General features: G+C 36.9%; 1 protein-coding gene across 1 annotated transcript in view; it reads right to left on the bottom strand.

Moving 5' to 3' along the window:
• The window catches only part of PCDHAC2 (protocadherin alpha subfamily C, 2), a 149,255-nt gene that overhangs the window by 78,510 nt on the left and 44,954 nt on the right, over positions 1–25,791 (bottom strand). The window contains exon 2 of the mRNA XM_053719599.1: positions 9,729–9,787. Coding sequence (XP_053575574.1) covers positions 9,729–9,787 — 59 coding nt within the window. The remainder of the gene's footprint in view (positions 1–9,728; positions 9,788–25,791) is intronic.

Raw genomic sequence — 25,791 nt, 5'->3', positions numbered from 1 at the left:
TTAATCAGCAACAGCTACACTGTCCCTCCTCTCCCTAAGAATGCAGCTTCCGAATGAATCTAAAATGGATGCTGTCCAGGAGGTAAGAGGGTCTGGGAGGGTCTTCTGCTGATTGGCTGGAATGTGCCTGCTGACTGTGAGGTACAGAGTCAAAGTATTACTCAATGATGATGAATAGGGGGCGGATCGAACATCGCATATGTTCACCCGCCGCGGCGAACGCGAACATGCTGTGTTCGCCGGGAACTATTCGCCGGCGAACTATTCGCAACATCACTATTAGTTAATAATAGTAAATTTATTTAGATTTATTTAAATAATATTTAAGTTAGGGGGTGTTAGGGTTAGGGTTAGACTTAGGTTTAGGGGTTAATTCATTTAATATAGGGGTGGTGGTGTAGGGGGGCAGATTAGGGGTTAATAAATGTAATGTAGGTGGCGGTGGGCTCCGGGAGCGGCGGTTTAAGGGTTAAACATTTTATTTCGTTGTGGCGAGGTCCGGGAGCGGCAGGATAGGGGTTAATAACTTTATGTAGGGGGCGGCGGTATTGGGGGCGGCAGATTAGGGGTTAATATGTATAATGTAGGTGGCGGTGGGCTCCGGGAGTGGCGGTTTAGGGGTTAATAACTTTATGTAGGTGCGGTGGGCTCCGGGAGCGGCGGTTTAGGGGTTAATAACTTTACTTAGTTGCGGGGGGCTCCGGGAGCGGCGGTTTAGGGGGTAAAACAGTTTAGTATAGTGTGGGTGCTTAGTGACAGTATAGCAATAAAGCTGTAAAAAAGCCGAAGAGCAGCAAGATCGATGACTGTTAATTAACAACAGGCCGCTGCTCATTGCTCCGTACTTTGTTCGCGGCTTTTTGACAGCTTTTTTGATAATTTTGCAGAGCGTATTCAGGTCCGCTGTGGCGATGTTAGGTGATCTGAGGCGAGCGTATTGGGGCCGTTGAATGCAAGAAAGTCGATGGCTTGATAAATAGAGGCCAGAGGACGGACCCTCTCGATCATTGATATATACTTGTTGATACTTTTGCTGGTTTTATACCAATGTTTCTATTTTGTTTTTTAAACATATTTCAATTATTTTTACTTTTATCTTCCTCCATTGGCGGATCAGTTTATCTTTGCTGTATCCCATAAATTTATCAACTCAAAACTGAACTGCTCAGTAATCAACAATGGAACATCTATTTCTTAATAAACAATGAAATAAACTGAAACTTGAAGCAACAACTCAATATTTCAAATGCCTAAATCACATGCTTTGCAACATATAGGGATTGTCAGAACTCCAGCTCGAAGGAGTGACAACACTATAAAGTTAAATTACAGGAACAGCAGGCAGAATAAATAATGAAAGTTCATTACAAAAGTTTTTTTTAATTATGTGAAATTAAGCATTTTACAGGGAACAGTTTAATGTCCCTTTAATGAGATAGGAAAGTCACAATTGAACATTTATGGTCCAGAAAGAGAATGTAATTTTAATATACTTTTAAATTCACTTCTATTAACTTTGCAGGATTTACAAGTGGCCCGCTAATGAAAGCACAGGACGCAATACGCGATATTGCAGGACCGCGCTAACATTAGCTTATTACTTGATATTACAAGTCCATGATAAAACTGATTTACCAGAGAATGTTTAGTGTGACCGACATCAGTCTAACGCAACCTAAACTTTCAATGGAGATCGCAACTGTGGTAAGTAACGCTCTTAAGTTATAGGTTGTGCTTGAGCAAAAACCAAAATTGCACTAGAATGTGCACTAGAATGTGTGTGTGTCAAAATAAATGTGTGTTTATATAGATATACGTCTATGTGTATTTATGTGTTTAGATGTGTAAATACAGTATGTATATGCTCACATACATGCATATATACACATATATACACATGTATACACATATATAAATACACTTTTGATACCTTTAAACATGCAATATTACTTTAATTAATAGTAATACCTAATGGTTTGCTTATTACTTATTGATATATAATTTTCTTATTAAAATGCTTATAAATATTTTTTAATTTATGTATTAATATCAATTGCATCTAATTCCCTGCCTGGCTCCCTCTATGAATTTTTTCTCACCCAATCACCAGTGATGCTGCACAACTTGCTGATTTTAACCCCTTAATGACCAGTGATGTACCCTGTATGTCGCTGGTCTTTCTATTGGGTGACTTTTTTAATAGGCAGATCTCTCCACCAGAAAGAACCCCCGGAAGGGCCAATGTGTGCGCATGCGTGAAGTTACATACACATGCACAGTATCGACCACAGGGGAGTGCCAATAACATAACTCTTAAAAGTGAATCGGAACGGGGGGCGGAGCCAACTCTGAGAAAGGACGGTCGCATGTTTCAACAGCTCCAGCTATATTTTATATAGAAAACAAATATTGCGATCATCCAGGCTCACTTCACTAGAAATTACTAAGACTAGAAAGCATAGCTGCAATCTTCCCTTACAGAAAGTAACCCTTCACAGACAGCTCCTCACAATTATGGTGTGTACAATGCTGACAACAGGTTTTTGAGCAGCCATCTTGCGGCCTAAGCGACACATACAGCGGGAGGTGAGACTGGCCAGAAACTGCTATCTTATCCTCTAGCTAGGAGCCTAATACCTATCTACCCATGGGGACTGCAGAACGCATAATGGAGGCGATGCATAGCTTTTTAGAAGGCTGCAGAGATGTGTTTGAACATTTACTTCCCATGCCGCACCAACAGATCGCAAAAGAGGAGATAGCACACGCTGCCCATTCACTCACTCCCGTGATTCCTCCAGACAATGTGGGCGACTTGAACCTCCTATTTTCATCACAAGCTTGTCATGGCCTGCGGAATACCCTAGGAGCAAGCCAGAGGACAGAAGCAACTCGTGAGAACAGGGCGGACACAGCAGATAAATTTCACACAGTAAACCACTCAAGGATCACAAACACCATCAATATAGCACACATTTTATTCGAGGCAGCAGATTGTAGCATCTCAGTGAGAAATCAAGCATCTTGTGCTGAGGTCCGCAGTGGCTCTTGGAACCAGCCGTGTAAAGGTCGGATTAGTAAGATAGCGACAAGAAATGGCTCTTACTGTATTGTCCAGAATTGCTCTTTTATCCGGGAGAGTTCTTACAACACCTCTTATGTATTAAAGATCAGCTTTTCAGCACAGCGGACTGGAAAATATACCCAACTTTGTGTTCTCTGCTCATTCTGGACTAGTGGCATCTATAATGCTTTATGGTTAAAGCACAGTTTCTAGTTATCACATATTTGCTCTAATACATTTAGCCCATGGGTGCTAAGAACCTGTTTGTATTTTAATTCAGAAATTGTATGTACCCATAGAGCCATTAACAGTCAGTATTTTAGAAAATTAACTCTTTGTTCCTGGCAGCATTACTAGTTTATAAGGCTGTATGGTATTAATATTGGAGACTTTCCCCTGTAAGAGTATATGTTGAACCTATGATCGCTTTAAGTCCCAGGTACAGTATCTATCAAACTTTGATTGCTTATATATTAGCGTGCTTTAAGCAAAGTCAGATACACAAGCTTTAGTATCTTGCTGAAAGACATGGTATTCAACAGCATGTTACATAGAGAGTAGTACTCTTATTTTTCTTTTATACAAAATTATGGCATCATAGGCGTATTATTTATACTCACACGTTTACATATTGGGGGCATTTATTTGAGGGCAGCTAATGTTTGAGTCTATGGCATCTCTTTATTATTAAGATCTACTTAAGTGTTATACTAAGCTTGAGAGAGACCTTTCAATGCTAGAGGTGGTAATGATGCTAATGTTTCTTATACATATTGTCTAGCCTCTGTTTTTCCTTGCAAGAGCTATTCCTCCTCTAGTAATAGGCACCATTGCATATATACACATGTTTTCTGCACTGTCTTACCCTTTTATGTTGTAGTTCTGTTTGCCTACATGATTGCTTAAAAATATCCATGTGAGTTACTTATACCTAGCATGACCTATCTGGGGATACAGGTCTCATCACAGATCTGTAAACATTGTTCCATAATAAGTGACTCTCTAGTGGGATAATTCTTTCATTTTATGGTGACCCAAGATAGTCATTCCTAATTTTTTGACTGCTGTGGTTTATTTATCTGCAGTAGGGGCATCGCCAGCGGCCGAGGTGGTGCCCTAGTACTTATTATGTCCAGCAGTATCACTACTTTAGGGTTTTCACCTGTTCTATGCGCAAAAACTATAGCCTGATGCCGTGGTCATGGCTATAGGGTGAGACATAACTTTAACTTAAAATCCCTGATGTGCTTCTGGCGCAGGCTGGTCCTGCATTAATATTGCCGTTACCCAGGGTCTACTTACTTGCAATACCCTCAATGTAGCATCACTCTAGTATGTAGTTAATTTATCTCTACTTCTCTCATAGCTTTTTATAGAGCCAACAAACACCATGATCTACCCAATTATGTTAACTGTACCCCAGAGTTATTCATATTTATATTTCAGGATTGCTAGTCAGTTCTGGACATTCTTTGCTCTGACAATTTTCTCTCATATGCAATATATTATAATCCCTTTGTTACAAGTAGTCTCCCCTACCTTATTCTGGTACATGCATTTGTATTACAATCCACCCTAGTTCATATTCAATGTCTACAGGATCCTTTATTGTAGGGGGATATATCTCTATTACGATTTGCTTTCACCAATTATATTGCTAACGTGAAGTTTATTTTATCATACCCGCCATATTTAAATGCACACCTCCCCCCCCCCCCAAACCCCCCCATATAATGTGCCTTCTAGGTTAGGAGGACTAAATAAGCGGTTCATCTTGCAAATACTGCAACCTTCAAGTAATCCTTACATCTTACCATTTTGTTGACCTTATTTTTATCCACCAGATTTATCATTATTGGTCAGCATCACTTATTTATTTCCTAGTTCAGTTAGATTGTTTATCATTTCCCTCTAAACAGAATTAAAAGGTATCAGAGCCTATGAGTGGCTCTTTTCAGCATGAGAGGGACTTGTTTCTTCATCTTCTATATGTTTTAGACCTATTTCAGTCTTTTGATGAAGTAAGAAATAAATATAAAAATAGAAGTTCAACATAGGAGATCCAAGAGTGGTCTCTTTCAGTCAGGGGGTACCTCCTGTAGCTTTGCACTCTCTATATTAATAGGAGGTACAAGAACGGCCTCAATTATCAACTAGGAGGTATATAGTTATGAAAGGCAAGCATTTTATATACTTCCATGATATGTCATTACTATGTATTGTTTACTCTAATTTCCTATTGCTTGTATATTTGATACCAGTTACTCTTATGTGTTTTCTTTTTGATGACATGACATGCATGTAAGCCTTTAATTGAACTTCAATAAAAAATATATAAAAAAAAAAAGTGAATCGTAACTCATGCTTCGATTCCATGTTTCCTTGGAGAACTGACAAATATAACATTGCCACAAGTGAGGCCTTTCTATAATGAGCAGACCAAATTTTAAAATATAAACTACTTTTATGGCATTTTCATAAAATTGCCACACACAGCAGACCTACATGCAGCACTGAATACTGGTAATGAATATGAAGAAACAGGAACAAATGACAGTTGTTTTGTTTTTGTTTTGTTTTTTAAATAGCGTCAAGAATTGACAATTTGATATAGCAGTATATCAAATAACTACTGCATAACACACTTGTAGCAGTAATGTAACCTTAACACATGCAGCAACCCCATATATTTTGTCCTGTATCACCATGTGTGGATTTAAGGGAGGAAGGGAAGAAGGACAAGGATAAAGTAGTTTGGCAGAAATGAGGAGCACAGCTGTACTAGTGCCCACGAGTAAAGAGAGAGGTATGGATGTTGCCCTTGCTACTTTCCCTATGTATTTATATGGCTGCAATCAAAGTAATGTAATAATAATCCTAACTAAATTTGGAATTTACAAGCAAAGTTATGTATTTCAAGTTTATAAATATGGTGTCAACGCTTAATTAAGGTAATAAACTGGTAAAATATAAGATTAGGCACTGAGTTCAATTCATTAAAACTATATATATATATATATATATATATATATATATATATATATATATATATATATATATATATATATATATATATAAAGTAGATAAGAGAAAGCACTCACTGGACTTCAGCATTCTTAGAACCAACAATACTTTATAAGTATTGTTGGTTCTAAGAATGCTGAAGTCCAGTGAGTGCTTTCTCTTATCTACTTTATGATTATTCCTACAGAGCACCCTGGCGGATGTTGAAAGTTGGTGAGAGTGCATATACCTCCCCTTTGAAGATTTGGCTATATATATATATATATATATATATATATATATATATATATATATATATATATATATATATATATATATATATATGCATAATACAAAATATGCACCTCATGCAGTTCATACAAGTTAAAACCACAGTATAAACTCTTTAACAGGCTTAGGGCATTCTCTATGATCTTGATTAAAAAGTAAGAATAATGTAGCACAATCAAGCAGAAAATGAAATCTGTGTTTTATTCATTTGCATTTTGTATATAAGTTAAAAAGGCTTAGAAATTAAAATTAATATATTTCAATTATTTATTTCCACATACAATATTAGAAAAAAACCTGAAATATAACAGAGTATCAGTGTAAAGAGTGTTGTATTCACTATGTAAATTTAAATTTGATTTAAATTCCTAATCTTTAATAAATAATAAGCCACATTGTTGATGAGTGGGCTTGAATGAAGCCTTCATAGGTTTAAAAGGATCTTACATTATACAATCTACAATTTTTAAAAAATATTGACAATGCTATAAAAAGGATGAAGAACACATGGTTAATAATCTTCTTCAGGCAAGAGCTTTCAAATCTCCATAAATTCGGGGATTTAAATCCTTAAAGGGACAGTCTACACCAGAATTTTTATTGTTTTAAAAGATAGATAATCCCTTTATTACCCATTTCCCAGTTTTGCATAACCAACACAGTTATATTAATATACTTTTAACCTCTGTGATTATCTTGTATCTAAGCCTCTGCAAACTGCCCCTTTTTCAGCTCTTTTGACAGACTTGCAGTCTAGCCAATCAGTGCCTGCTCCCAGATAACTTCTCGTGCACGAGCACAGTGTTATCTATATGAAATACGTGAACTAACACCCTCTAGTGGTGACAAACTGTTAAAATGCAATCTGAAAGAGGTGGGTTTCAAAGTCTAAGACATTAGCATATGAACCTCCTAGGTTAAGCTTTCAACTAAGAATACCAAGAGAACAAAGCAAAATTGGTGATAAAAGTAAATTGGAAAATTGTTTAAAATTACATGCTCTATCTGAATCATGAAAGTTTATTTTGGCCTAGACTGTCCCTTTAATGCATTTTAAAGTTATGGCAAGTCAAGGTCTTTTAACCCCTTAATGACCACAGCACTTTTCCATTTTCTGACCGTTTGGGACCAAGGCTATTTTTACATTTCTGCAGTGTTTGTGTTTAGCTGTAATTTTCCTCTTACTCATTTACTGTACCCACACATATTATATACCGTTTTTCTCACCATTAAATGGACTTTCTAAAGATACCATTATTTTCATCATATCTTATATTTTACTATAAAAAAATATAAAATATGAGGAAAAAATTGAAAAAAACACACTTTTTCTAACTTTGACCCCCAAAATCTGTTACACATCTACAACCACCAAAAAACACCCATGCTAAATACTTTCCAAATTTTGTCCTGAGTTTAGAAATACCCAATGTTTACATGTCTTTTGCTTTTTTTGCTAGTTATAGGGCAATAAATACAAGTAGCACTTTGCTATTTCCAAACCATTTTTTTCAAACTTAGCGCTAGTTACATTGGAACACTGATATCTGTCAGGGATCCCTGAATATCCCTTGACAAGAAGACATCCCAAAGTATTGATCTAGGCCCATTTTGGTATATTTCATGCCACCATTTCACCACCAAATGCGATCAAATAAAAAAAATTGTTCACTTTTTTACACATTTTGTTACAAACTTTAGGTTTCTCACTGAATTTATTTACAAACAGCTTGTGCAATTATGGCACAAATGGTTGTAAATGCTTCTCTGTGATCCCCTTTTTTCATAAATAGCAGACATATATGGATTTGGTGTTGCTTTTTGGTAATTAGAAGGCCGCTAAATGCCACTGCGCACCACACGTGTATTATGCCCAGCAATGAAGGGGTTAATTAGGGAGCATGTAGGGAGCTTGTAGGGTTAATTTTAGCTTTATTATAGTGTAGTAGACAACCCTAAGTATTGATCTAGGCCCATTTTGTTATATTTCATGCCACCATTTCACCGCCAAATGCGAATAATTAAAAAAAAAAGTTACATTTTTCACAATTTTAGGTTTCTCACGGAAATCATTTACAAACAGCTTGTGCAATTATGGCACAAATGGTTGTAAATTCTTCTCTGGGATCACCCTTTCTTCAGAAATAGCAGACTTATATGGCTTTGGCGTTGCTTTTTGGTAATTAGAAGGCCGCTAAATGCCGCTGCGCATCACACGTGTATTATGGCTAGCAGTGAAGTGGTTAATTAGGTAGCATGTAGGGAGCTTGCAGGGTTAATTTTAGCTTTAGTGTAAAGATCAGCCTCCCACCTGACACATTACACCCCCTGATCCCTCCCAAAGAGCTCTCTTCCCTCCCCCACCCCACAATTGTCCCTGCCATGTTAAGTACTGGCAGAAAGTCTGCCAGTACTAAAAAAAAAAGCTATCCTTGATAAAAAAAATTTTTTAAAAAGACATATTTACATATGCTGCTCTGGAGGATCCCCCCTTAGCCCCCAACCTCCCTGATACCCCCAAGACAGCTCTTTAACCATCCCCTCTAACGTATTAGTAGCCATCTTTGGTACTGGCAGCTGTCTGCCAGTACCCAGTTTATAGTAAAATATTTTTTGTATTTTTTTTTATAAATATTGTTCTGTAGTGTAGCTTGCCCCCCCAAAAGACCAACCCCCCACCTCACCCCCAGATCTCTTAGATCGAAAATACTTTCGATCTTTTTGCCCCTCACTGCAACTTTTTTCATATACTTTTTCTGTAGTGTAGCGGTTCCCACCCGCTTCTTACTCGCGCGCGCGCCCGCGCGCACTCGCGCGCGCACCTGGCGTTCCCGCCCACGATCCAGCCCCCCTCCACATCATACGGCCCATCGATGGCTGCCCACCCGCCTCCCAGACTGGCTCCCACCCACCAACGAAACCGGCCATCAATGTCCGGTGCAGAGAGGGCCACAGAGTTGCTCTCTCTGCATCGGATGGCCAAGGGGGGTTATTGCAGGATGCCTCGATGTTGAGGCATCACTGCAATAACCGGAAAGCAGCTGGAAGCGAGCAGGATCGCTTCCAGCTACTTTCCAGACCGAGGACGTACGCCATACGTCCTCAGGCGTTAAGTGTATTTTTTTTGAGGACGTATGGCGTAGGTCCTTGGTCGTTAAGGGGTTAAACTTTATTCTTATGATCCATTGGACTTTAATGAATCTAGTCGAATTTCTTTCAAAATAAATTGTAACTGTCTTCAATCCTATCCAGTTCATAGACCTGGCACTGTTTTTGAACATACCATTCATATGAGTTTACATATAAAATAACAGCTTTACACTTCTCAATATAGTTATTAAAAAAGATAACAAAAAGGACTTGCACTCACCTTTGCATTGCAGCTCTTAGTGATGCAGAATACCGCCAGTCTGGGTGAGGGTGTTTAGGCTAAGAAAAATAAAATAAGAGCAAATGGTAAGTTTCATTACAAGCTTACAAATGCTTTAATGTATGCAATAAATGTAATTTTAAGTTTAATAAAATTATAACCAAAAATTAATATTTATTTAATATGAATTTGCAAAACCACCAGTCTCACTGTTTGTTAAATTATCAATCTATAAATAATACACAGTGAATCAAATAGAAAAGCCAAAATCATATTTACAATAAGTTATAAACAATGTTAAACACTAGAGAAATATTCAAAACACTAATTCCAATCTTGGTTGTGCAAGAGCAGGGGACAGCATGAGCATGTGCTTGTGCAATGATAAATACAGGATGTGAATGTGTTCTGCAATTTGTTAACTCAGGCAGACAGGTTCACCACCTGTGAACTTTATCTAATGAGACATTGATAAATCTCCCCTTAAGTATTATCAGATTTTCACAAACATCTCTCTCTCTCTCTCTCTCTCTCTCCATAACAAATTAATGCAACCTATAGTAATAAATTAACAAAAATAGGAGCATAACAGTTAGCAGCATCAACTAGCGGTATTTTGGAATTCAACAGCTTGGTGGAAAAAGTAAATTGTTTAAGTAAATTGTTTAAAAATTAATAAATATTATTTAACAATTATTAAACATACCGTAAAATATATAGATATATTCTATGGATTATTTAGATAACATACATCACATATTAATCACACACAAACTAACTTTTTAACAGGTCAAAGAAACTATTTTTTTATCAACAAACAAAATGTTTTGCAAAATGCCTTTTCACATTATTTTATAGCTCTAAACAGCTTATTGGCCAACCAAAGCCATGTAATAATAATACACATGCATGTTCTTTACAAAAATGGGATAATGTAAAATTCTAAAAAGTTTGTTGCATTTTTTCCAACCAATCAAGTTAATGGAATGTTTGATGTCTATCCTTCCTTTTTCTCGTTTAACTCTAACATCAGTGGTAGTTAAAACATTGTCATTTGGTGTGGACTAAGATTATTGTGAAGGACTCTGGTCATCAAAAGCTAAAAGTGAGGTTTTAATGTGCCCATGAAGTTAGTCAGACCCATTTTTTGGGGGGATGGATATAAGAATGGAGTTAAAAACATAGGTTTTAGGAGATTCAAGCATTGTAGCTCCTAAGCAGAACAAGACCACTAAGCCAACAAGTAATGACAGTCATAAGATCTGCCAATCGTCAGCTATCTTCTGCTTTGTTGTTACAAGAATTATATGCAGTTGCCTACATTAATTAATATAAAATCAAGACCTGCCTTATTGTCATTTATTCAATATTAAATGCATAGATTTTAAGCTCTTCCTTGTTGGGTTCATATCCTCCTGTATTAGTATACATTGCAACATAAATGTTTAAAATATCATTATATTTATATGCTCAGAACAACCAAACATAATGGTGGTATAGAAATAAATGATTTTCACAATAATAGTATATGCTAATATTATGAAATGCTAAATAAATGAACACAGGCCGGCCAAATAATGTTTATCCCTGTTTATTTTTAGTATTCATGGGTACTTATAAGAAAGCATAGTTGGGTTAATGGCTGAATTTTAGCAGCAATGGGAGGTTATGCAAGGTTCTGCTAGCATGAAGTTTCAATTTAGATAGAAAATATATCAAGCATATGATATATATGATAAAAGAATAGAATGCTGTATTGGTCTCTTAGAAAATTAAAATTGTTAGCACAATTCAGATATTTTGAAACCTTTTTACATTGAGTTACAAAATATTTTTATAATTCACTGCAATTCTAAACTTCTGAATGCAAATAAATGTTTTAAAACCATTCAAAAATGTAATTTTGTTAGCATCATATGCATTATAATGCAGGATTGGGACACACCCCTCTAGAAACATGTTTATATTAATTCCTTTCATGTGGCCAATTAGCAACAGATAGGAAAAAGCACCTGCACATGAACCAATAGTTTCTGCATTCTAACCTCTCTTGAGAGAGAAAGGAAATGCTACAATTTTCAAAGTTACAGACAACGTTTGTTGCATAATTAAACATTTTAGCCTTGATTACAAGTGGAACAGAAAAATATCAGCGGAATTGTGCATTAACATTACCCAATCACAACCAATAGAGTTATTTTTTTATTGTTTAAGTGATAGTCTAGAGCGCGCTAACATCTGCAAATCGGGTAGAACGGGTGTGCTAAATCCCTCACATGGGGGAACGCAGTAAAATTCATGTAGGATACTGCTCGAGTGCTAAACAGAGGATGCACTAAGATGATGTTGAGCAAGTAGTGGAGTTCTTCATGTAGTTCTGCGCTATACTGTCTATACTATAATCGCGTTTGTAATGCATCCGTCGGTGTCGCCAGTTGCGCACACATTCTCAAAGGAATGTTGGCTGCGTGAGGCAGCAAAAAGAATGTTGGCTGCACTCGCAGCCAAATGAATCCACGTGGATGCGCACAAAGTATTAACAAACACCGAAACCACCAACCCCCACATCGCAAAATAATAAAGTAATTAACCCCTAATCCACAAATAACATAATTAAAATATTAACCCCTTAACTGCCAACTCGCAATAAACCTAATTAACTTATTAACCCCTAAACCGACAAAGCCCCACATAGCAATAAACCTAATTAACCTATTTACCTCTAAACCGCCACCCCACATCACAATAAACCTAATTAACCTATTAACCCCTAAACCACCAAACTCCCACATCGCAATATACCTAATTAACCTATTAACTCCTAAACCGCCAACCTCCCACAACGCAAATAAATAATTTAATTACTAAGCCCCCTAACCTAACACCCCCTAAATTCACCCCAATACTAAGTTACACAAATAAAACCTAACATTAAATTACAAAAAAAATATCTAAAATTACAACAACAACAAAAAAACTCTAAAATTACAGAAAAAAATAAACACAATTATCAAAAATTAAAAAAATTAAACCTAATTCCTATGAAAATAAAAAAGCCCCCCCAAAATAAAAACACCCCTAAACTAAACTACCAATAGCCCTTAAAGGGGCCTTTTGTAGGACATTGCCCTAAGTTAAACCGATATTTTACATTTAAAAATTACTAAATCCCCCCTAACAGTAAAAACCCCCCACCGACCAAACCCCTCAAAATGAAAAAAGCTAACACTTAAAAAAACTAAACTACCCATTGCTCCTGTATGGGCATTGCCCTTAAAAGGGCATTCAGCTCTTTTACTAGTTTTTTTTTTTAGTGTTAGGTTGTTTTATTTTGGGGGATTTGGTGAGTAGGGGGTGGTTACTGTTAGGGGGCAATGTCCTACAAAAGCCCTGTTAAGGGTTATTGGCAGTTTAGTATTAATTTAGGAGGTGTTTTTATTTTTGGGTTGATTTTTATAGGGGTATTAATTTAGGTTTAATTTTTTTTTATTTTGGATAGCTCTCTTTATTTTTTTCTGTAATTTTACATTTTTTATTTTGTGTAATTTTAGGTTTGGGGTTTGTAGTTTTATTTTTTTTTAAATAGACTGCCCTCTGGGCAGGCTTATCGCCTAGTTATTAATAATGCTTTACTTCAGGTCTTAAAAATCTTAGAATTTTACAGCAGTACTTTGGATTGCGCTCAAGCACAACACTTAACTTACCTCCTGTATTACGAGCACATTACTCTCAAGCACAACACTTAACTTACCTCCTGTAATACGGGCACATTGCGCTCAAGCACAATATTTAACTTACCTCCTGTAATACGAGCACATTGCGCTCAAGCACAATACTTAACTTACCTCCTGTAATACGAGCACATTGGGCTCAAGCACAATACTTAACTTACCTCCTGTAATACGAGCACATTGCGCTCAAGCACAATACTTAACTTACCTCCTGTAATAAGAGCACATTGCGCTTAAGCACAACACTTAACTTACCTCCTGTAATACGAGCACATTACGCTCAAGCACAACACTTAACTTACCTCCTGTAATACGAGCACATTGCGCTCAAGCACAATACTTAACTTACCTCCTGTAATACGAGCACATTGCGCTCAAGCACAATACTTAACTTACCTCCTGTAATACGAGCACATTGCGCTCAAGCACAATACTTAACTTACCTATTGTAATAAGAGCACATTGCGCTGAAGCGCAACACTTAACTTACCTCCTGTAATACGAGCACATTGCGCTCAAGCACAACACTTAACTTACCCCCTGTAATACAAGCACATTGCGCTCAAGCACAACACTTAACTTACCTCCTGTAATATGAGCACATTGCGCTCAAGCACAATACTTAACTTACCTCCTGTAATACGAGCACATTACGCTCAAGCACAACACTTAACTTACCTCCTGTAATACGAGCACACTCCCTGCACTATCCATTAAAAGTATAGGGCATGCTAAAAAAGTTTTGCTCACATTAAGATGCTTTGATTAAAATTATCATCCACGTGTATTACCAGAGTTGTGCGTTATTCTTTTAGTGAGGTAATGCACCCGGCGTAATCGATTGCTCTATACTTGTAATCTAGTCGTTTATGGGAAATTGCATTTTGAGTTTGAGAAGTTAAAAACTGAAAGAAAGATAGATTTTTCTTTTACAATAATCTAAAATAAAATCCTTACATATTCTTAAAACTATAAATAAGAATTTAATTATTTGCAAAAATGAAACTGTGTAAATACAATTGAATGTGGAATATAAATAAAACTCTACTATACTCAAAAATATCATTTTCCATTGTATTTCGGTTGTTTCTAAATATAGAATCACCTAGGGCCATGTCTGTGCTCAGTGAGATTTTTACCGCATGTCAGTTTGCAAGAGAATCAGAGCCCTGAAAGATTGCCTAAGAATGTCTGTCTCACATTTGTTACAGTGAGTGAATACTTTTGGTCAATGCATGCACGTTAAAAAAATAATAACCGCAGAAGCTTAAACACACATAGCTTATACTTTTAGATTTTTTTAGACAGTAAAATGTATTACTTGCTGTAGTAATGGTCCTAGAGGAAATAAAATAACTTTCAGTTGACAAACATCCTTAGACATAAAAATCAAAATGACATATTGCATAAATTAATAAACTAATGAAAATGGAGCAATATAAAAATATAATCTGATAGTTTATTTTGCTTGCCTTTGCTATAAAATACATACATTTTTTTATTTAAATTGTGCTTGCCCCACAAGCACATACCTCTCAACCAACCCGCATCCTGCAAGATTGCTGTGGGTTGGGAGGTCTGGCCCATCACCCGCCTACAGTCTATCGGTCTCCTGGTTTTAAGGGACTGCCTGTGCTGTGCACATGGCCTAACAAGACACACCCTCTATCCAATCACAACCCTTCCCGCTTGACGTTGCCCTGCTGCCCTGCCACCCAAGACCTAGCCCCTTCCTTGTGGAAATGTTGAACAGTATGCCTAGAGAGGACATAAAGTAAATTCTGTTACCTAATATCAGTGGAGGTTTGGCAATTTTAGCCTTAGGGGCAAGTACATCCCAGTGATTTAGTTATAAAAACCGCATAAGAAATAAATAGATTTACCAAAGTTCGAATCATGTCCGCTCAACCTTGATAAATGCCGACAGCATACGCTGTCTGCATTTATCATTGCACAATGATTTCTAGTGAAATGCTTGTGCAATGCCGCCCCCTGCTCACTAGCGGCCGCTAGCTGGGGCCGTCAATCATCCCGATCATGTTGGATCAGGATGATTTTAGTCCGCCACCTAACTTCCGTTTCTAGCGGATCAGAAACCATGGGGCATCAATGCAGAATCCGCTGCTTAATAAATCTACCCCAAAGTCTTTTAAGTGAAGAATAGTTATTTACATATTCACTTTCTATTTATCTGCAAAAGTATGTGTTTGTAATGGACTTCAATATTATAGTCTTATGTATAACCTTCAATGGCACTGTGAAAGCACTGAGAAGACTTTACATCACTGGTACAATTATGTTCTTACAGACTAGCACAAAAGATTGTATCTATAAATAAATTCGACCTGTCCAGCCAGGAAAGAAGGCACAAAAGGAAATTCATTGTTAGAAAACAAATAAGATATGTTAAACAGATTAACTGTTCCCATAAAAGAGGACCCAACACTGTCTTACAAACTAATATAATGCATCCCAATATATGTGCATGAGTTGTAGCTAATAGAAGATCTTTATCAAACAGTGAACTCAAAAATAAATTAAATGTGTTGGTATTTACCATAGTTTACCATTTTTAAATAAAAAATAGCGACTCTGATAGTCATTTAGTATCACAAAAAACATAAAGGGACACTATACCGTAATATTTGTTTCCCCTTTAAATCTTTGCAATAACTTGTTATACTAGCTGCAGAGACATTAAACTGCTGGGTATACAGTAATTACAGTAACATTGTTACTACTCACCCTTCTGTTCTGAGCGCAGAACATGTATGCATTTTTTATATATCTTATATTTTGTTATATGTTTTGTATATTTCTGTATCCATTTAGTATACATTTGATGATATTTTTTTTGCTACATAGTAGCATCAGATTTCTATATATATATCTATATATTGAACTATTAACCAATAGATAGTGATATGATCGTCACAATGTTAACATCCTCCTTTATGAATGTAAATGAGTTTCAATTGTGATGTGATCACGCTAGTGGTAACTGAGTTTTTACCAGCTGATAGCTAATCATCTTAGATCCATTCTGTGGTTTGCTCTTAAGTAATATGGGCGAGTTGGATCTTACAGTAGCTCAGCATGATTGTGTCATTCTGTGAATACTTGCGTTAAAATTGGGCGTGGTTGGAGTTATCACATGGCTTTGTAACCAGTGTAATCCTTAGAGCTCTGGTCATGTGCAGTACACGCATTGCCTGATTGGATTATTCAATCCATAGTTGTTTTGCGACCTTTATACGTTAGTGCACTTTTAATATTACGTATTCATGTACTTCATAAGGAGAATGTTAAATATGGAATGAGAGGTATGTGATTTTATTATCTGTAACACATTTAATTCTTTATTCTAATTGTTTAATCATGATCGTTAAGATTAGTGATGTATATATTAGTCCGGTTAGCCTTTATCATTGTATGCTATTTGAAGAAGCAAGTATAACTTGCGAAACGCGTCCATCTTGTTTTTATCTGTATTTTAAACTTGTTTTTTGCTTGTGGAGTATAGTGATTGATGATCGCTGAGGGATATCAGGGAGTGATATTTGCTACCGGATTTGAGCTGACTGGGGAGCATTTAATACCTCAGACTGTTTTATTGCGCACTTTGTGATAAGTACTGACAAATTGTCAGTATCCTACTTGGGGGAAATTCCTGTGGGATCCAAGTTTTGATATATTACGCCATTGGAGCACCTTCTTTGTTCCATTCTAAATACATCTATTAAACCCTAAACCGCCACCCCCCACAATGCAAATTCCTAAATAAACCTATTATCCCCTAAACCGCCATCTCCCCACAATTCAAACACCTAAATAAAACTCTTACTGTATACATATATATATATATATATATATATATATATATATATATATGTGTGTATATTTGTATTTACAAACATATATACACACATATAAACTCAAAAATACATACTGTATGTATACAAATATATAAGTGCATTGGCGCCCCTTTACAGTAGCTGAAAACATGAAAAAGCTATATTTATATTTAATAAAGTGTTTTTACTGTGTATCTTCTAAAAATATTTCACTTTCTAATGATCTGCACATAGCAGAATATGTTCTAAATATTTTAAACAGATATTCCTATATATATATATATATATATATATATATATAAAATATAGCAAAGTTCAGTATCTGCACTCTCACCAACTCTCCACAACTGCCAGGGTGCTCTCAGGAGTATGTAGTAGGTAATTGATTCAAAGCACTCTCTGGACTTCAGATAAAAAAGGCAACATTTATTATGATAGTGACGTTTCGGGACCAAACCTGTCCCTTCCTCTGACAGTCAAACAATGCAAAAATCAAACTTAAATAGGCCATTCAGACCCTCCCCTGTATTGCTACCAATCACAGGTAAGCGTGTGCAAAAGTGAAGACCACACCAAAATAAGGTGTGGACAAGTGATAGTGTATTATGTGTATTTATAAAGGTGTAAAACATATATAAAGCTAAAAAATCATCATTAGTGTAATCCTCATATATCCAAGTGAGCTTTGATCATGATAATTAAATTACAAAAACTTATTAGTGTAAACTAACATAATGCATGTTAAGGATTCACCCCTCCTTCAGAGTGCTCAAAATGGACTCTACCACTATTCAGTGGATCCTCCCCTATTCATTGATAGGTTTTAATCCACAGTCACAATACTATTATATAATATGACTACCAAGATCATCAAAACATTAAACCAAGCTATTTCCTATTGCTGTAACTTCACAGCACCTTATAGATGGGGTGTTAATAATCATTAACACTAAAAGATTTATATAAACCATGCGATGAAATCGCAACTCAATGCTGCTATCACCATAACAAATATTGACACACCCCTCCTGTTCTCATAGGTCAAGCATACACACCCCTTCTCTACTTCCTTATGTGTTGGAAAATAGATTAACGAAAGCTAGCAGATCCTTACTAGATTTAGTGGCCAAAAACATTAGGAGCGCTTCTGTCATTAGGTGTTACTTAACCGCATATAATTATAGCAGCATACACTGTGCGATCAGATCGCAGCTAAGGGTTATCGTCATCATATCATCTGTGAACACACCCCTCCTGCTCTCATAGGTCAGAAGTACATACCATCTCACCATTTCCATACGATTTAGAAAATAAACGTATTTTCACTAAATTAGTAACTGATACATTGGAAGCACATCTCCCATAGGGTGTTTCACAACCACATTATATATTTATAATAGTATAAGCCGTGCGCTAAACTCACAGCTGAGGGGAACTGTCATCCTGATATCTGTAACCACACCCCTCCATTTCTCATAGGTCAACCGTAACCACCGCTTTTCATCACAAGTATAAGCCTGATTCATTATATACAAATGAGAGAACCTGATGGCCTAGTCATGTTTTTGCCTCTTATGTAATAGTATTTGATTTCTAGCTTTATTCATTTAGTCTACAATTAGTTATTGAGGCCATGTATTCATGGGTTTATCCCAGTTCTCTTGTTACTTTACAGTAGACACTTGTGCTTTTAATTTTAATTTTTAATTTTAGTATGTGTAATTGTATGTTTTATCATTTTCTTTATTTCACCATGTACCACGTGGGGTTTGCAATACACCACCAATTGTTCACACACTTATATTGATTAGAGCCTGATCAGCTCGATTTGTGAGATTCACACCCTTCAAGTGCTCAACTGTGATTTTTGTTTTTTATTTTTAGGTAATTCTTTTGACTCTGTTCACCTATATTTGATGATATGACCACTCCTGCACATAGTTTTCTCAGTGGTTTGGACATTTAGGCATGTGTCTTGGCATTTAATTGATGTTCTGAACATACATTTGATAAAAGATCCTCATAGGATATATAGAAGTTTCAATTAATTTGTATTTATATTATCCTTTAGGTGCTTACAATTTTGTGTTTGATATTACCCCACAGTGTTTTCATGAGGAGGGCTAAGATTTACCTGTTTGTGCAATACCGTAGGTCTTTATGAAACTACAGGTATTGGAGTGTTTATTCTGGTTGTAGTTAGTATGTAAGATAAGGGGTCTATATATCCTAACATGAAGTGCTCATTTGAGCATTTGATATAACTGTTGTGATGCTGAGACATCACTTATGCGCTTCTGGTCATTATTGAGTGTTTGGTGCCTTCACGCCTGCGACTGCTATGACAGAAGTCTATGTTGAAGAATTCTAGCGCCGGATCACCTCTGAGATTATCAGTGCGGCTGTGAGTACTAGCCACTTTGGGTTTGGCACGGGGGTGTGTGTGGCGCTATAGTAATAGTGATTGGCAGTGACGGTTTGATTAAACCTTACACTATGGTTACACATATTATAACGATGATCGCTCAGTATGACTATAACGCATGTTACATTAGCACTTAGGATTTGGATCCAGGTAAATAGCCTAGGCGATTGATTAATGGAGTGTTTGGTTGTTTTTATTTATTTACATTCCAGCTTATACTTGTGATGAAAAGCTGTGGTTACGGTTGACCTATGAGAAATGGAGGGGTGTGGTTACAGATATCAGGATGACAGTTCCCCTCAGCTGTGAGTTTAGCGCACGGCTTATACTATTATAAATATATAATGTGGTTGTGAAACACCCTATGGGAGATGTGCTTCCAATGTATCAGTTACTAATTTAGTGAAAATACGTTTATTTTCTAAATCGTATGGAAATGGTGAGATGGTATGTACTTCTGACCTATGAGAGCAGGAGGGGTGTGTTCACAGATGATATGATGACGATAACCCTTAGCTGCGATCTGATCGCACAGTGTATGCTGCTATAATTATATGCGGTTAAGTAACACCTAATGACAGAAGCGCTCCTAATGTTTTTGGCCACTAAATCTAGTAAGGATCTGCTAGCTTTCGTTAATCTATTTTCCAACACATAAGGAAGTAGAGAAGGGGTGTGTATGCTTGACCTATGAGAACAGGAGGGGTGTGTCAATATTTGTTATAGTGATAGCAGCATTGAGTTGCGATTTCATCGCATGGTTTATATAAATCTTTTAGTGTTAATGATTATTAACACCCCATCTATAAGGTGCTGTGAAGTTACAGCAATAGGAAATAGCTTGGTTTAATGTTTTGATGATCTTGGTAGTCATATTATATAATAGTATTGTGACTGTGGATTAAAACCTATCAATGAATAGGGGAGGATCCACTGAATAGTGGTAGAGTCCATTTTGAGCACTCTGAAGGAGGGGTGAATCCTTAACATGCATTATGTTAGTTTACACTAATAAGTTTTTGTAATTTAATTATCATGATCAAAGCTCACTTGGATATATGAGGATTATACTAATGATGATTTTTTAGCTTTATATATGTTTTACACCTTTATAAATACACATAATACACTATCACTTGTCCACACCTTATTTTGGTGTGGTCTTCACTTTTGCACACGCTTACCTGTGATTGGTAGCAATACAGGGGAGGGTCTGAATGGCCTATTTAAGTTTGATTTTTGCATTGTTTGACTGTCAGAGGAAGGGACAGGTTTGGTCCCAAAACGTCACTATCATAATAAATGTTGCCTTTTTTATCTGAAGTCCAGAGAGTGCTTTGAATCAATTACCTACTATATATATATATATATATATATATATATATATATATATATATATATACATATACCTTCTCCTCCTTTTCCTGCCCTGAACAATCTATCTGCCACTATAATTCCACCCTTATATCTGTCCTTGACAATCTTGCCCCTCTTACCATTGCTCGGAAATCACACACTCATCCCCAGCCCTGGCATACTCCTCTGACACGGTACCTACGCAGATGTTCCCGTACTGCTGAACGGCATTGGAGAAAATCATGGAGTTCAGCTGATTTTCTTCATTACAAATTCCTCTTGAACTCCTACTATTCTGCCCTTAATCTCCACAAGCAACACTACTTCTCTACTCTTATCTCTAATATTTCTTCTTCAAACCCAAAACGTCTGTTCTCCACTTTCAATACTCTCCTCCGTCCTCCCCCATTTCCTAATACAACTTCTCTGTCAGCTCAAGACTTTGCCAGTCACTCATTAACAAAATTGACTCCATCAGACATGAAATCAGCTCTCAACATAACTCCATTCTCTCCCCCCCTCAAATGCTCTCACTCAACCACAACCCTCATAACCTGAAACTTAGTTCATTCTCCCCTGTTACTGAGGAAGAAGTTTCGGCACTTATACTGCGCTCTCACCTCACTATCTGTCCCCTTGACCCTATCCCCTCACAGCTACTCCCCTCCCTCTCTGCTACCCTTACCCCTATACTAACACACATTTTCAACCTCTCCCTCAGCACTGGTACATTTTCCTCATCGATGAAACATGCACTGGTCACACCTATCCTCAAAAAACCTTTCCTTGATCCTACCTCCCCATCCAACTACCGCCCAATTTCCCTCCTCCCTCTTGCTTTAAAGCTTCTCGAAAAACTAGTATATGCACGCCTATCCCATTTCTTTACGTTAAACTCCCTTCTTGACCCGCTTCAATCTGGATTTCGTCCCTATCACTCCACAGAGACAACTATTGTTAAGGTCCACAACGACCTACTTACAGCAAAATCAAAAGGCCACTTCTCTCTGCTTATCCTCCTTGATCTGTCCACAGCCTTTGACACTGTCGACCACCCTTTTTTGCTCCAAACCCTCCAATCCTTCGGCATCTGTGACACAGCCCTTTTGTGGCTCTCTTCCTACCTATCAAACCGTACCTTCAGTGTAGCCTTCTCTGGGGCCTCCTCTGCCCCGCCACCACTTTCTGTCGGAGTACCGCAAGGCTCTGTCCTCGGTCCCCTTCTCTTCTCAATCTATACGTCATCACTAGGTTCCCTAATTAAGTCCCACGGTTTCCAATATCATTTGTATGCCGATGACACTCAAATCTACTTCTCAGCACCAGCCCTATCTCCTTCCTTGCTAACCCGTGTCACTAACGGTCTTTCTCGCATCTCTTCCTGGATGTCCTCTCACTACCTCAAGGTCACATTTGACTCAGATCTTTCCTTCACTCCTTACATTCAGTCCTTGGCTAAAGCCTGCCGCTTCCACCTTAAAAACATCTCCAAAAATAGACACTTCCTTACACAAGACACAACTAAGATTTTAATCCACTCTCTCAGTCTTTCCCGCCTTGATTACTGCAACTCTGTCCTCTCTGGTCTTTCCACCTGCCGCCTAGCTCCCTTACAATCCATAATGAATGCCTCTGCCAGACTCATCTTCCTTACACGTCGTTCTTCATCTGCTGCTCCTCTCTGCCAATCCCTTCACTGGCTTCCTCTTGCCTCTAGGATCAAACGCAAAATTCTCACTCTGACATACAAAGCCCTCAACGGCACTGCTCCCCCCTATATCTCAGACCTTGTCTCCAGATACTCTCCCTCCCGTCCCCTTTGCTCATGCCTCCTACTCTCCTCCTCCTCTCTGGTTACCTCATCGCACTCCTGTTTACAGGACTTCTCCAGACTGGCTCCCATCTTGTGGAACTCTCTGCCTCGCCCCACAAGCTCGCTAAAGACTTTACTGTTCAGGGATGCATACAACCTATGCTAACCTTACTTTATACCAGTTCCACTCCTCCATTGCTATCCCCTGAACCCCCTTAAGTCCAGCTGTTTGTAGATCACCTTCTTAAGAGCTAATTACAACAGTGCAACTCTTGGCAGGGCCCTCTACCCATCTGATCCCTTTAATTGTTTTGTTGTACTACCCTCTGTTTACAGCGCTGCGGAATCTGTTGGAAAATAACCGATAATGATAATAATAATAATAATCTGTGTATATATATACCTATATATAATCATCTATATATATATATATAGGTATAGATATATATTGTACCAAAATACCATCAGATATATGTAGAAATATGTATTCATCAATACATAGAACTTATTCTTCAATGTGAAGATCATTGGAATGTGAAGTATTAATATTTTAATTTTGGGCTAGCACACTTGAGAATATGCAATCGGGTTTGAGCATGAGTAGGGTGTTAGGTTTTTTCCACTTTTTTGCTCCATTGACTTCTAAGGGGAATAAGTTAACATGATTGAGATATTTAAAGTTCGGCTTTTTGCATGCATCGGGTTAGTGCGTGAGTGAAAACATTTTACTTTCAACTTGTAATACGAGCACTACCCAACAGGCGCAGCTTACTTCTAGCAGAGTTAGTGCGCGAGTGGGAACGTTAAATACTGATTCACTTGTAATCTGGCCCTTTATTTTTTGTGTATTTCTGTGCCTACCAAGAGCTACATTTCTTTGCAGATAGAAAGACTATTCACATGTAACAGAATCTAGACCGAATTATTACTAAGTTGACACTGTGGTATTTAAAGCTTTACCTCAAAATAGATTATTGTCCCTGCTTTCCTGACTTTGCAGATGGGTAACACAATTACACAGTTACTGTCAACTTACATTAGGTATATCATCATCTGTATTATGTCTCTAAATGTTCTGTTTTATCTAATATGTCTTGCAGACATTAACTCATTTGTTTTCAAATTAATCTATCTCTGTGTTCAAACTGAATATCTTATCGAACTGTTGTGTTTACTGCTAATTAATAAGTCTTATTATACATCAGTGCCCCAAATTTGTTACATTTTATGCTGTAATGTTGTTGGTATATGACATTACAAAAAACAAACAAAAAAAACAAACAATTAAACATAACAATAAAGAGAAAGCTGGGAACAACTGAAAATTACACAATGTTTTTTTAACTGATAATAAAACATGCACTTGTTTAGGTTTTAGTTATGTTTTAAAAGCATATATTTTAAAGCATATTCATATCATTGTTAAAGGCCACTAAACCCAAAATCTTTCTTTCATGATTCAGATAGAACATACAAATTTAAACCACATTACAATTTACTTCTATTATGAATTTTGCTTCATTTTTTAGATATTCTTAGTTGAAGAAAAAGCAATGCACATGCGTAAGCCAATCACATAAGGCTTCTATGTGCAGCAACCAATCAGCAGCTACTGAGCATATCTAGATATGCTTTTCAGCAAAGAATATCAAGAGAATAAAACAAATTAGATAATAGAAGTAAATTAGAAAGATATTTAAAAATTAATTCTCTTTCTAAATCATGAAAGAAAAAATGTGGGTGTCATGTCCCTTTAAGGGAATTGTAGTACACTTTTGCTTTGATAAAAAATAAATTGTGGCCAGTATAACTATAGCTCCTATAATCCATGTGGTTTCATGACTGGATACTAAAGTGGAGACAACCAGTTACTATATGAATTGGAAGTCAGAAGACCACATATAGCATATAACAGAAATGAGCATATGATTCCTATAGGATGAGTACTGCATTGTCATAATGAGATATTTGCAAGGCAATGACATTCAAATGGAGAGTAAACATTGTGTAGCTACAAAACATACAGTATATGTTGTCTTGCTACAGAATAACATATCAGCCAAGTATAAACATAAATGAAAATCATATCTCTTCTCCTGCAATTGTTTTATAACAGTCAAGCTACACCCCCACCACTTGCCTCATATGGAGGAGCCAATCTGGGCTTAAGTTTACAGGTGACAAGCTAAGCCACAGTCATATTGTTAGTATAGTGTTGAGAAGTCTCCAGTGTGAATTTTAATTTCTTAGAATTAGCTAAATTAGTTCGAAGTGGAAAGTTGTATTACTGAGCATAACTAATCCTTTGATATTAAAATCTCAAGGTTTAGGCCTATTATCTGAAATTGTCACGGTTTGGGAGCTCTGCCCTGCAAATCTCTCAATGGCCCCCAGCCTTCTAGTTCTACCTACAGCACACCTAGTTAGAAAGTTTATGATAATCTGTGCTAAAACAACTAAGATCTGCAACACAAAGAAAAACAAGAAACCCTAATAAACTTGTTTATAAGATCCTGATTTGGCTGAATTTTAAAATAATTCTTTTGTCGCCAAATATTAATTGTGCATCCAACAGTACACCTAGCGCCACCCCACCCATTCCATGTTGAAATTGCAGTCTAACGCCAAGTTTTGTATATGTCTAAAGAGAGATGCACACTGGTGTAAACCCAACTTTTCTGAGAGTGCCAGGTGAGAACCCAGAGCTGTGAGCATTGTCAGTGGAATGTGATGTGATGTGTACTTATTCTGTACTGCTGTGTTATCTCTTAAAAATCAGTGCACAGTTAAATAATTTTGGTGTTTTTGTTTAGTTTTCAGATCTTAAATAGAATCTTTCAAATGATAAGAGTCAAACACAATCAGTACTGCTTTGTATCATCTT

This window comes from Bombina bombina, chromosome 6 (genome assembly GCF_027579735.1).
Source record: "Bombina bombina isolate aBomBom1 chromosome 6, aBomBom1.pri, whole genome shotgun sequence".
Taxonomy (NCBI): domain Eukaryota; kingdom Metazoa; phylum Chordata; class Amphibia; order Anura; family Bombinatoridae; genus Bombina; species Bombina bombina.
Note: the sequence above shows the minus strand (reverse complement) of the source record. Positions and strands in the feature narration are given on the sequence as shown.